Source organism: Talpa occidentalis, unplaced genomic scaffold (genome assembly GCF_014898055.3).
Source record: "Talpa occidentalis isolate TD23 unplaced genomic scaffold, MPIMG_talOcc4v2.1 talOcc4.6, whole genome shotgun sequence".
NCBI lineage: Eukaryota > Metazoa > Chordata > Mammalia > Eulipotyphla > Talpidae > Talpa > Talpa occidentalis.
In genome coordinates, this window is record NW_023604972.1 from 50076099 (window position 1) to 50090353 (window position 14255).

Consider the following 14255-nt stretch of genomic DNA (forward strand, 5'->3'; position numbering starts at 1 on the left):
GGTCCCACATGGCGCGCAGACCTCTCCCGCCGCCCGCTGCTCCCCTCAGCCGTGTACTTCGGTCCTTCTGCCTGCTCTGCTCCCCGCTCTGGCTCTGGTGAATTCTCTCACCCTCCCGTGCTTCTGACTGTGCCCAGTGCTTGTGTAAATAAATAAATAAATAAATAAATAAATAAATAAAAAATAAATAAATCTTAAAAAAAAAAATAGTATCTTTATATAATTCCTACAAATTCATTAGAGATTTAAAGATGTCATTTAAACTTTTTAGGTATACTTCATTGCCTTTTATGGAGAAGAATTATATACTATATGATATCACAAAGTGTCAGGATATATTCCCCCCAAAATATTAAAGGTCTTCTGAGAAACACAGGAGTAAATAACATCAAAATTATTCTTATATAAAGAATGTTCCTTAAAAGTTAGAAAAATATATGAAATATCTAAGTAGTTATAAATAGTAGTGAAAATAAAAGGCTTAATTCTAAAACTAGATCTAAAGGTCTCAGATTAAGTTAGTCTTAAAGAGTCTTTCATCTCATTATAATAACAAGACCTTAGTAAGTCAAAAGTCTCACAGAACTATTATACCAAGCCAAAAAAAAAAGACTATTTCCATTCTACCTAACACTCTCACTAACATTTTAGAAAGATATGTACTGAATCCTACAAGTAAGTGTATACAAAACCAACTAGAGAATCATACTTCCACAGTCCTACTTAGATATAAGTATTTTAACTCACTGAAATTACTAAATGAAACTTATTTGTAATTCCCTAGAATACACAAAATACTGAACAACAAATCATAAAAGATCTATGACAGATAAAATGTTTACAATAAAAAGTACAGAAACAACAACTTATCTGCAAGGCTTAAAATTAGGCTCTTATCACACACAAAATGCAGATATAAACATCTTACTTGTAAAAAACATTCCTCAAACCCAATCCTGACTTCCACCCATGCTTCATCTTTGGTTTTAGGTTTCCCTCTCTGCTCTGTTGGCACTGCTAGTTCTATCACAGTACTTACACTTTAGAAACCCCATGTTTACTCATCTATAATCATTTTGAGTTTGGAAACCTCCTTAGGGAAAGGATATATACTCAGTAATTTATTGAGTTGAATTGAAACAAATATCAAGAAAAAGTCTGCGTTTTATTGCATACCAGCTAAGGACACTAAATTAGGAACATGATGTCATTCCCTCTGCCTTGAACACTTTAAAAATATACTTGCCCACAGATGGCATCAGACTGAAATGATATATAGAATGAACTTGTTTGCTACTATGTGGAATGGCACTGTGGTAATTTTAAAATCACAACTCCAGGGCCTCCCCTGGTGGCACAGCGGTTGAGTGCTGGACTGCAAAGCTGCCTGCAGCCTCTGCAGCGCTGGTTCGATCCCGGCCGGCTGGCTGGCGAGGGTGCCACATGGCATGGCAGACCTCTCCTGCTGCGCCCACTGCTCCCCTTAGCAGTGTGTTTTGTCAGTCTGCCTGTTCTGTTCCCCGCTCTGGCTCTGGTGAATTCTTTCACCCTCCCGCGCTTCTGACTGTACCCAGTGTTTGTATAAATAAATAAATCTTTTGAAAAAAAAAAATCACAACTCCACTTGATTTATTAAATATTAATGTTTACAGCTTTACAACAGACGATCTCTACAAAGAACCTTGTACACCAGTCAGCACTTGACTTAAGAATAAGATAGTTGGCCCTTTTCCCATTTATTTTCCTCAAATGTTTCTCTCAGTACAAAGAGATCTATCATACTGCAAGAGCATCTTATCTCTGACCCAGCATGAGTTCGCCAAAAATAATCCTTTAAGTAATGTCAGTTACATACATATATAGTCAGGTGGCAGACCACTGCTTGAAAACATTCCACTCACTAATATAGTTATGTTTAACACTGAGTGCTATCTACTGGACTCACCTCTGTCATACATTGAAAGAAAAATCATCATTCTAATTACCTGGTTGGAGTTTTCAGGAAGAAAAGCCAAGGCTGCAGCAATACTGCCCTGGGCTGCCAACAAATTGGCATACTGACCCATCTTCTCAGCCAAAAGAACTCCTATGGTATTAGTTTCTATGGCTTGGGTGAGTTGTACAGCTTTTCGCATGATGACAACTTTCTCAATCAGATCCTAAGTGAGAAAAAGGAAAGGGAGTGAAGGAGCAACAAAGATACCAAGGTGTGCACGAAAGGAAGCAGGAGAAGATAAAACAGTTAAGATGTCTAAAACTTATAAAAAACCAGAATCTATTATTACTGCTCTTACAAATACCTGAACTAGCTGACTACCTTGTAGGTAAATAAGGAGGAAAAAAAAAATTTCTTTTTCATGGGCTTCCCTAATGGCGCAAGGGGTTAAGTCTCAGCACTATGAAGCTGTACTCAGCCTCTGCAGCATGAGTTCCATGCCTGGCCAGGGAGCTACCCACATGGCACAGCAGACCTCTCCTATCTCACCTGCTGCTCTCCTCAGCACTATATTTCAGTCAGTCTGCCTGTTTCGTTCCCCACTCTGTCTCTGGTGAATCATCTCACCCCCCCACCACCTACACCTCTGGCCTATACCCCAGTTCTTGGATGCATAAATAAATAAATCTTTTAAAAAAAATCTCTCATTCATGGCAAAATACCCTTAAACTGCCAGGTACGTGCCTAGTGTGCAAAAAATAGGCAAATATCAAAAGTGAAGGTAAGCAGATGTTCAAAGGCGAAAAATAGGTTCTAGCAGATAAACGAGGAACTATGCATGAAAACATCACCTGTTCTATAAAAAAAGTATTACTACAAGACTGATCTCCAAATAGGTTCTTGTGTTGCTCTTCAATAACAATTCTTTCAACAATGGGGAGTTTAGCTTTAAGTAAAACGCACAAGACTATCTATTTACCTACCCTTCATAAATGTAGAAATTCAGAAATGTACAAATATTTGTTTTCATAAGCACTTAGAAAAAAATCCTTGATTTCTTACTAGATTTTCTGTTTCAATACCTTGATCTTTCAAGCATCAACCATATACAGAAAAATCTCTTTCCAGAGAGAAAAAAAAATTCAGAATGAATCATGAGATTCTGCTGACTAAATGCTTAGGGAGAAAAATCTAAATATACAGTTACTTAGTGCCTGACAACAGTCTTCACATTTTTCACTTCCTCTCTTGTATATATTGATACTACATGGGATTCCATTAACCTTTTACTTTCACTTTCCCTAAACAAGATTCGCTGTAAGTATTTGGGAATGCCTTCAATAGTGCTTCCTTCTTTCACCAAGCAGACAGAGTTAATGGAGGCAGAAAGGGGAGAGGGAGAATAAAGGAAGTAAGCCATAGGCTGTTTCCATGTTCTTGCCAGCTACTTCCCCCAATAAACTACCAAATAACAACCTTGTTCCCATTAAAGGTTGAGATCCATTTTACTACTTGGCCCCTCAGCAAAAGAATTTTAAAGTGTAAAACAGTGGGGTGGAAAGCAACAAAACTTCCATAACAAACGAATTTGAGAAAGGTGAAAGACAGCACTAAAAAGTAAGCACTTTTTGTCAAAAATACCAACCTGAAGAGACAAAGGATTGCTTCCATCTTGAGCTTTATTCCAACATGCAACGAGCTTCTCCACATTCCCTGCACATATATAGCAGAGACAAGCCTGGGTCTGTAGGAGGCTATCACCTTCACTTTCAAGCCTGGTTCCCAAGAGATCTAAATATAAAAAGGAAAATAAGATTATACTCAAGGCAATCTGTATATGAGGTTTGAGAAGTCCAATAATATTTTTGGAGGTAGAGATTAAACTTAACAACTAATGAGTAGCAGGTAGAAACAAAATCATTCTGTCATGTCCATGCTCAGTAACTATTACAGGAATGGAAGTGTGTGACAAGTTGTATATAACACAATGTGACAAGGTTCGAAATAGCTAGCTATAGAATAGATTTCTATCACTTATATTAGAAAAAAATAATAAATGGAAAAAATATGTGAACAGAAAAATCTTAATGAATATTTGACCCCATTTCATCACATCAAATGTTTTTGTAGTAGCAGACTAAACTATGGCACATAGTTATTAGGTCTAATAAAATTTATGATAAAATATCTTATAATTTTTGTGTTCTATTACTACTTTCAAGGTATTCTTTTAGGGATATCTTAAATACTTTAAAGGTTGTTAATTCTTACAATAGCAGACGGTAGCCTTTATTGTTCAAATAATGATACTTACTCCTTAGTTACCAGTTAAGGTCTTTAATGGTGCTTTCTACTCAGATGCTATAATTACTAACTTTATCAAGTTAACATTAAAAAGTGACTGCTAATTATGTGCCATTTTACATATAAATAGACTGAGGCTTTAGAAAGCAGTTTTTCTTAGCGCATACACCTAGTAAGTGGTAGAGGTAAGACTTCCATGTCTGATCTATCTGAAACCAAAATCACTGAGTAGTATAATTAAAAATAATGACTAGGTATAGAGAAGTAATATAGTTAATAATTCTGAGAAAAGTAGTTGAGAACTTCTTATTTGCGATTTCTAAGTTTACATCAATTTCTATTAAAAATTGTCATTAATCTTATCTATAATATACCATGCCATATAAATATGTAATAGAAATATGAAGCTCATTTTCTTACCACAAAGGGCTGAAAACTCATCTGGTTTAGCGTAAGTCAAAACTGCAGCTAAAGCCTCTCTCCAATTTTTAAGGTCACATGACTCAACAATCTCTTTCCAGTTCTTCATCACCACTGCAGTAATTAGCTTGGGAAAAAAGGAAACAAAGGGAAAGTTAAAATCCTTTATTAATGAAAATTAGTTCTCACTATTCAATCATGTCTCTCAAAAAAACTACACATAACACTTCATGCCGAATAGAGCAGCAGCAAATAAATATCCCTGAACCAACTGACCTAAAAGGTAGTATTATTTTTCCTCAAAAAAAAAAAAAAATCACACAAAACACACTTCATAAAATGCTGAGAAAGAAATGTATAGGGTGCTATCAAAACATTTAACAGGAAGATATGATTAGGTTTGATGAATCAATAAAAATTCCCTGAACAACAGACATTTGACATATGAAGTCAAAATTAACTTTCTCGAGAAGAAAAAAATATAAAAAACAACCAGGCCAAAGGAACACTATGTGCAAAGTTCAGAGGGAAAAGGGAACATGGCATATGTGAAGAACTGCAAGGTTACCAGTGTGGCTAAAAGATTAATAGGGCAGAGACATGAAACAAAGCTGGGAGAAAGACAGCAGCCAATGTGGTGGGACGGAACAATGGGACAGCTTTTATGGAAAAGAATTAGACATCAAGCAGGGACTTAAAAATGTTCAGAGACTCTGCACCAGAAATTCTCTTCCAAGAACTACAGTCCTATTAAACAATTAGAAATTCACACAAATCTTTAGACACAAGGATGCTTATCACTTTTGTCTATATTAGGAAAATAGGAGAAATGGACTAAATATTAAAATAAGGGAAATAACATCCTTAATACAGAGCAATCAGAAAATCTTTATTAAATAAAAAAAGATAAAATTAGTTAAGAATCCCTGATATGGAAAAATACAATAACAGTAACAATATCTATAAGCAAAACCACATATATATATAATATATATAATCCTGATTCTATTGTAAAAATTCTACAAACACACAGAAAGAGGGATGAAACGATATGTACTGATCTGATGGAAGAATCGGGAGGTGTTCAAATGTTTATTTTTAAATTTTTCTAAGTTTTTTACAAAAAAATATGAAAAACATTTTTCAATTAAAAATAATCTATGCAGGGCCTCCCCGGTGGCACAGCGGTTGAGCGCTGGGTTGCAAAGCTGCCCACAGCCTCTGTAGCGCCAGTTCAATCCCTGGCTGCTCCCTGGCCACCAAAGGTGGGTCCTGCTTGGCGCGCAGACCTCTCCTGCTGCCCGCTGCTCCCCTCAGCAGTGTACCTCGGTCCTTCTGCCTGCTCTGCTCCCCGCTCTGGCTCTGGTGAAATCTCTCACCCTCCCGAGCTTCTGACTGTACCCCATGCTTGTATAAATAAATATATCTTTAAAAACAATAATAATAATAAATAAAAATAAAAATAACCTATGCAATATGGATGGAGTTAGAAGGAATTATGCTAAGAGAAGTTAGAAAAAGAAAGACAAATAGTGGATGGTGTCACTTATCTGTGGAATATAGAGAAACCAAAGGGTTAGGAAAAGTCAAACTAAAAAATTAACCCTTGAAAGCTCACTAAAGAACTGAGGCAACCAGAGTTAGGAAAGAACACAAAGGAATATGGTATTAGATTATGGGTGTTTTGGTGGCAGGTAGACTATGGTAATAACACCTGAAGAGGGGGATCCTATACTTCTAAAATATAAACAATGATGTAAGACAATGTCACCTCAATAAAAAACATGAGAATAAAAACATTATACATGCAAAAAAACAAAAATTGGAATAATCATGCCAAACTGCCCACAAATATCTATTTCCAGGTCAAGGAATTATGGGTGGATTTTTTGCTTTTTATTGCTTCTTGCATTTTAATTATCTATAATAAGAATACACTGCTTTTATAACCAGATGCTATTATTTATGTATTTTTAAAATAACATACCCTGGTAATTTTGCTTTTGGACTTCGCAAAATATTTTTTCTGAGTTCGAGCCAAGAGTTCTTGTCCACCTGCTATGGCCAATATAATGGCATCAGCCATGCGGTTATCATGTAAACAAAGGTCAACTGCACTTTCAAAATTACCAGTCAGCAAAGCCTGAGTAATTAAACCATCAATATCTGCAATAAGAAAACAATACACAACTTAAATGAAGTTAGTGTTAGAAGGAAAAATACACATATCAATGTTTACATGCACACATATTAGAGAACACAATACTAATTTCTGAATAAAAATGGTGGATTAATTTCTAACATAAGCTATTGAGATCTACGGAAAACTCCTGAGGTGTATGTAATAGACATTCCAGATTGTTTAAACTGGATTAATAAAGATCATTATACAGTTTCTAAGAACATACCATCATTTCCAAGGCACTGATTACATGTATAAGTGATACTGAGTCTTTCTTTTCAACCCTCTACCATCTATGACAAAGGTCTCTAAGTGGAACTTAGGGACTATATGCTTTCAAATGGTTAAAATAAATTAGAAATCAAAACCAATATGGGCAGCTCTTGTTCATTAAGACTGCTCATCTCTGTCTGTCTAGCGGAAATCAGTCTTTCCTTGTTCTCCTTTCTTCAATAAACTTGGGGGGAAAAAACCCAATATGTACTTACCCCCACTGATGGAGATGTTAAATGTTCCTCTAGCTGATGGTAGAAAATCAGGTTCTTGTTTTTCATCTTTAATGTGCTAGAGAAATGAAACCAGAATGAAACCATGCAATAGTACTAAAACAAAATTTATGTATGATTATTCATCCACTCCTTAAATGGCATACCAAATTACTCCAGAAAAGTTCTCAGATCCAAGTTTATACTTAAAATTTATGACTTTCCTTTATATAATCAAAAATAAGGGCCTCCCCGGTGGCGCAGCGGTTGAGCGCTGGGTTGCGAAGCTGCCCGCAGCCTCTGCAGCGCCGGTTCGATCCCCAGCTGTTCCCCGGCCACCAGAGGAGGGTCCCACATGGCGTGCAGACCTCTCCTGGCGCTCACTGCTCCCCTCAGCAGTGTACTTCGGTCCTTCTGCCTGCTCTGCTCCCAGCTCTGGCTCTGGTGAATTCTCTCGCCCTCCCACGCTTCTGACTGTACCCAGTGCTTGCATGTATAAATCAATAAATCAATCAATAAATAAATAAATCTTAAAAAAAAAAAATGCAAGGTCACCAGAACTAATAATAGCCTAACTTAAGTATACATATCCATTATTGGTAGCTCAGAAGTTATTGAAGCTAAAGAATAGTTTTCTTAAATAACTCAGCTTAAAATACCCAAAATAAACAAGTTTTATTTATTTATTTATTTTTTTAAAGATTTGTTTATTTATACAAGCACTGGGTACAGTCGGAAGCGCGGGAGGGTGAGAGAATTCACCAGAGCCAGAGCGGGGAGCAGAGCAGGCAGACTGACGAAGTACACTGCTGAGGGGAGCAGCGGGCGGCAGGAGAGGTCTGCGCGCCATGCGGGACCCTCCTCCAGTGGCCGGGGAGCAGCCGGGGATCGAACCGGTGCCGCGGAGGCTTCAGGCAGCTTCGCAACCCAGCGCTCAACCGCTGCGCCACCGGGGAGGCCCAATAAACAAGTTTTAAATGATACTATATTGAGATTTTTTAGTTGACTTTTTATTGAAATACAATTGAAGTATATTAGTTTCAGGTATACAAAGATTTGATATTTGCATATAATACAAAATGGTCACCACAATAAATCAAGTAATCCACACATAATTACCAAAATTTTTCTTGTAGTGAGAACTTTTAAGATTTATTTGATTCATAAAGTAAAAATCAAAATCGACAGGCAACTATAAACCAGAGACATACTACAGTGGGGGAGAAAGGAATAGGATCAAAACAAAGGAGGGAAGAGCACAAGGGACTATGGTGACAGTTCATGGGTGAATGGGAAGTGGGAATTTTACAAGGATTTATGGTCAACTATGGTACAAAAATGAAAAATTATGTAAAAAAATAAAATAAAAAAATAGATAACCTAATAAAAAAAAGATTTATTTAATTCAACTTTCAAAAATACAGTATAGTGTTACTAACTACAGTCACCATGCTATACATTACATTCCCATTACTTATTTTATAACATATTTGCATTTTAAAACAAGCTTGCTTCCTACACATCTGAAAATTTCTCTCCATTAGTTTTAACTAGGTTCAGTTTTTTAGGTCTTTTTATTTTAATTTAATCAGACATGGAAAAAAATTGCTTGGTGTCCTTATATAAATGCAATGTGAACACAGTATTACACTGCTTATGAATATACTCCCAATTCAATTATATATGTTGTATTCTCTTAAATTAGTCGTACCTGGGACAGCAGATTGGTTGGGTAAAGAATCAGATTCTGAATTTTTTTAAACATTCAGATTCTGTTTAGAGTAATTCTGCTATAAATTTCTGAGACTGTGCAATACTGAGTAAAAATAAATTAAAAAAAAATTCTGTGTTTAGAAGAAAATAAACATAATGGAGGCATATACTGGTGAATATTTCAAGTATTTTTTCTGCATATAAAGTTCAAAAGAAGACAAAAAATATATCTAAGAAATTACAGAGAAATTTTTAAAGAAAAACATAGTTGTATTACATGAGATAAAAATATCTGTCTTTTGTCTTTTGTTATTGTGCTATCTACATGTGACTACAGCTGCCTAGCATTCAAAGTCAGAAGCGTTTTGGTTGGGTAATTTTACTAGAGCACAGTACATCATCTGTAAATATTCTTAATTAGTTAATACCGACTACTACAGGAGAATAAGTATAACCTTAATTTTCTCAACTAAGAGAGTTTAAGACTTCAAAAACCAAAAAAAATTAACTGTTATTCATATTAATGCTTAATCAAGATACTGATCCAGTTATATTCACTAACAAAAAACTTGCCCAAAACACTTTTCTTGTAACTCAATGTTTCAAATTTACTTTCTAAAAACAATTAATAAATCTGTTTATGTACTTCTGAAATATACATAAGGGCAAAGTATGCAGAATTCATAATGTGTTAAGTATCTTCAACGTGTTACTGTTTGACAAATATTATCAAGATAAAGCGGAACATTTTACCTCCTTCAGATTTTCCAAATATTCAAAAGTACACATTGATGACTACAGTTTTGTTAGATATTATTCTTACTATTAATTCATGAGTATATTTCCAAATATTTCTTTGATTATATAGTTCATCTACTTAATATAAATGAGAGTACATATCCATAATTTATCCCACAATTCTGTCTAAATATTCCCAAGATTAGTTTAAACTTTTAGTAAAATTTTATCCATATCCTTTATGCTCAGTATAAACAAATGCTAGAAGATTCACTTCTGAAGAAAATATTTATTATAATCATCTTGTTATAATCTTAAATTTACTAATTATTTTATAACTTAATAAGAGATTGTAAGAAATATTTTAGTCAGGATATACCCATAACACAAAGAACAATGAAAAAGTCAAAAGTGAAATGAGAAGCAAGAGTTTGTTGATTAATTTTCCACGAGTAAATATAATTAAAAAGGAAGAAAAGTAAATTATAGAACTATTAGTGGTTTAAAAAGACCCACAAAATTAAAAGGAAAAAATTAATGATACAACTCTGTGTTCAAGGACTCTTTTCAATTAGTTATAAAAATTTTTCAACTGCAACTCATGACATGTTTACAGAAAACCATGACAATCATTTTATTAGTGAAAAATTCCTTACTTGGACTCAAAGTTCAAGACTAATCAGAAATTTATGCTACAGATAGTGGGCGCTAAATATTAAATATTAATGTACCCCCCAAATTAACTTTACATACAATGAATGAAATGTGGATTTCTGAGTAAATCTATTCTGTTTGTCATTCTGATATCCATCTTACCAGATTAAATCAATCAAACATCAACTGTTAATTTTAAACCATACAGTCCAGAAGCTAGGTCAAAGAACTAAAGATTTCTGAGATGATATTCTGTCATTTAGGTAAATCAATTACTATCCTAAACATCTCTAAGAAAACAGTATGTTCCAACTTTATTTTTCACAAGAAATCAAGAGAATTTTCCATATTTCAAGGTGAGTTAAACAAATTATTTTTTTCTAATATAATTAAAAATGAAAAAAATAAGTACCTCTCCCAAGAGCTGCTCTTCAGCAGCAGGGCTCTCTTCCCCATCACTCTGTGCTACTTGGTCAGAGTCTTTAAGAGCCTTTGGTACACAAAACAATCACAGAAGTTGAAGAATATGATGTAGTGTTTAAAAGTTATTAGTGAACAAAGAAGACAAAAGACCCAACCAACAACATTTAGAACTAGTTTTATCATAAGAAGCAACATTAAGTAAATTTAGAAACACCATTGGAAGAAAAACAGAGGCATTGCTGCTAAGACCTTCCCTTTCTTTCCTACCAAATGTCCCTAGGCAACACAGATCTTTACCTTAAGGTATCTGAGCAGTCACTGATTTAATTTTTTTTTTTCCTTTAGCAAAATTCAAATACTGTAAGACAAATAAATGCTCTAACAAAACTTAGGCTATTTTAAAAAGAGATTTATCCATTTACAGTATTTAGGATATTCACTTTTTTTTAAATACTGAGAAGTAATAAAACAGACTTCTGAATTACATTTCCTTTGTTATGACCTAAATTTTAAAAAGCAGCTGTTTTTAAGGTCTTCTTACCACATCAGGTCCATCCACTTTGTTCAAAGTCAAAGCAATCTGAAATAAAAAGAATAACCCACCTGCTGAGCTTCAAAATTCTATTTGAAGACATACATTAAATGTTCACTGCTCATTCCATTTTCCTTGGTAAAAATCCACAAAAATTCAGAATAGGGATAGTATATTTAAGAAAATAAATTTAAGAGTAGTACATTTAAGAAAAGAATGAGACCTGGACAGAACTGGTTTCTCAATACTTCTCATTTCCACTACATGGAGTTCTATTGATCACATCATTTCACTTGCTGTTCAATCACAAAACTAACCTACCGTGATTTCAGGAAAATACTGTAATAGATTTTAAAAATATTTCTTCAGTTACTCACTATGGGAATAACTGCTATTTCAAGTATTTTGACAATTAAATTTCCTCATTTTTGCTGTAAGATATGCAGTAAAATTTTCATAATTAATTCTTTACAAACCTAAAAAGTTAAAGCACTGATAAGTTTACAGTAATAATGAAAGTTAAATATAAAATAAAAATATAAAGGAGTGAGAAAAGACATATAAACAGGAAGCAATGGGGCTGCGATAGGATCCTAGGTCCATCTGACATCAAAGAGCACTAATTCTGTTTCTAAAAGGCACCATGTATGCAAGAACCTTGTAGTGCTATAGTAAAGTTTAGTTCCTTTTAGAGAACTACAAGGGGTTAATTACAATGTCAAAGAATCTAACATTTCTTTCAAGATTTCCAAAGTCAAGAAGTCTTTTTAATGCTGTTCACATCAACGTTTTCTTTAAGGAGAAAACTATAAAACTAGATTTACATTTATGATTTCCTCCTTTTATTTTTTTTAAAGATTTATTTATTTATTTATACAAGCACTGGGGACAGTCAGAAGTGCAGGAGGGTGAGAGAATTCACCAGAGCCAGAGTGGGAGCAGGAGCAGAGCAGGCAGAGGGACAGAGGTACACTGCTGGGGGGAGCAGCGGGTGCCGTTCCCTAGCTGCTCCCCAGCCACCGGAGGAAGGTCCCTCATGGCGTGGAGAGGTCTGTGCGCCATGCGGGAACCGGGACCCTCCTCCGGTGGCTGTGAAGCAGCTGGAGATCGAACTGGTGCTGCGGAGGCTTCGGGCAGCTTCGCAACCCAGCGCTCAACCGCTGCGCCACCAGGGAGGCCCTGATTGCCTCCTTTTAAAAGGGATTCTAAGGGTCTCCCCGGTGGCGCAGCGGTTGAGCGCTGGGTTGCGAAGCTGCCCGGAGCCTCTGCAGCGCTGGTTTGTTCCCCGGCTGCTCCCCGGCCACCGGAGGAAGGTCCCTCATGGCGTGGAGACCTCTCCTGCTGCCCGCTGCTTCCCTTAGCAGTATACTTCAGTCTTTCTGCCTGCTCTGCTGCCCCCTCTGGCTCTGGTGAATTCTTTCACCCTCCTGAGCTTCTGACTCTACCCAGTGCTTGTATGTATGTATGTATGTATGTATGTATGTATGTATAAATAAACAAATCTTTAAAAAAAAAAAAAAGGGAATCTAAGTTAAAATATTAAACAAATCACCTGGACTTGTTTATTCAGGTTCAATTAAATTACCCTTGTTTCAAATTATTTACAAGTTACTTGGCAGGTAGAACAACTCAATTAGGAATTGTGAGTTAATGGCATCAACAGTTGGCATGAAAAATTGAACTAGAACCCTAGTTTTCATCACTTAAGTTGCAGTGAACTCAGTAATCTCCAACAGTTTCTCTCTTTTTTTCCCCCCACAGAGCCCTTGGTTATATACACTCTTAAAATTTAACTGTTACTTCCAGTATTTGAGGCTTACAATATCTTTTAAGGCTCAACTGTCCCTGACCCAGCTCTTCAAATCAAGTTTGAAATAAAGGGGATTCTGGCAGCTTACAAATCTAGGTACAAGGTAAAGCTTCACATTTAAAAATATGTATTCAGAGGCCTCCCCGGTGGCGCAGCGGTTGAGCGCTGGGTTGCGAAGCTGCCCGCGGCCTCTGGGGCGCCGGTTCGATCCCCTGCTGCTCCCCGGCCACCGGAGGAGGGTCCCACATGGCGCGCAGACCTCTCCTGCCGCCCGCTGCTCCCCTCAGCAGTGTACTTCGGTCCTTCTGCCTGCTCTGCTCCCTGCTCTGGCTCTGGTGAATTCTCTCACCCTCCCACGCTTCTGACTGTACCCAGTGCATGTATAAACAAAACAAACAAACAAATAAATAAATAAATAAAACATGCCTCTATTAAAAAAAAAAAAAAATAAGTATAAAAAAAAAAAAAAATAAAAAAATAAAAATATGTATTCACGGGCCTCCCTGGTGGCCCAGGGGTTAAAGTCTCAGAGCTATCAAGCTATCACCAGCCACCATCATGGTGTATGGTGTAGCAGACCTCTCTTGCCTGTCCTGTTGCTCCCCTTAGCAATGTATTTCAGTCAGTCTGCCTGTTCTGCTCCCCACTCTGTCTCTGGTGAATCTGCTCACCCCCTGCACTTTTGGCCTGTACCCCAGTGCTTGTATGCATAAATAAATAAATAAATCTTTTAAAAAAATAAATAAAGGCACTTATGAAACTGGGGTGGGGGAACCTTGGTAAATACAGATTCCTGTTACATGTTTATTGAAAATTATTTGAGATAATTTATTTAGAACTTTATTTTAAAGAGCTACATGTTATACAAGTTATTAACTTTTCTCTTAACTTTCCCAAAAGTTTACCTTCTTTCCTAGGTCTTCTTTTCTGTACCCTAGAAGTTCAAGGTATTTGCCACGAGAATCATCCTCAAAGTTTACCTTTAAAAAAAGATACATGTTAAAACAATGACCTGTATTAAAAGCCCACATTTTAATTAATTGATCAAATTCCAAATA

At 35.9% G+C, this 14255-nt stretch overlaps 1 protein-coding gene across 24 annotated transcripts in view; it reads right to left on the reverse strand.

Annotated features, from left to right (window-relative positions):
* Positions 1 to 14255, reverse strand: part of SEC31A (SEC31 homolog A, COPII coat complex component) — an 85954-nt gene that overhangs the window by 24661 nt on the left and 47038 nt on the right. For 16 of the 24 annotated variants that reach the window (XM_037530035.2, XM_054688147.1, XM_037530042.2 and 13 more), the window contains 8 exons: positions 14103 to 14177; positions 11397 to 11435; positions 10845 to 10922; positions 7331 to 7406; positions 6648 to 6826; positions 4661 to 4787; positions 3582 to 3727; positions 1986 to 2159 (listed from right to left, as the gene is read on the reverse strand). In XM_037530035.2, the coding sequence (XP_037385932.1) occupies positions 1986 to 2159; positions 3582 to 3727; positions 4661 to 4787; positions 6648 to 6826; positions 7331 to 7406; positions 10845 to 10922; positions 11397 to 11435; positions 14103 to 14177 (894 nt within the window). The remainder of the gene's footprint in view (positions 1 to 1985; positions 2160 to 3581; positions 3728 to 4660; positions 4788 to 6647; positions 6827 to 7330; positions 7407 to 10844; positions 10923 to 11396; positions 11436 to 14102; positions 14178 to 14255) is intronic. The other 8 variants (XM_054688151.1, XM_054688155.1, XM_054688153.1 and 5 more) reach the window with 1 other exon arrangement.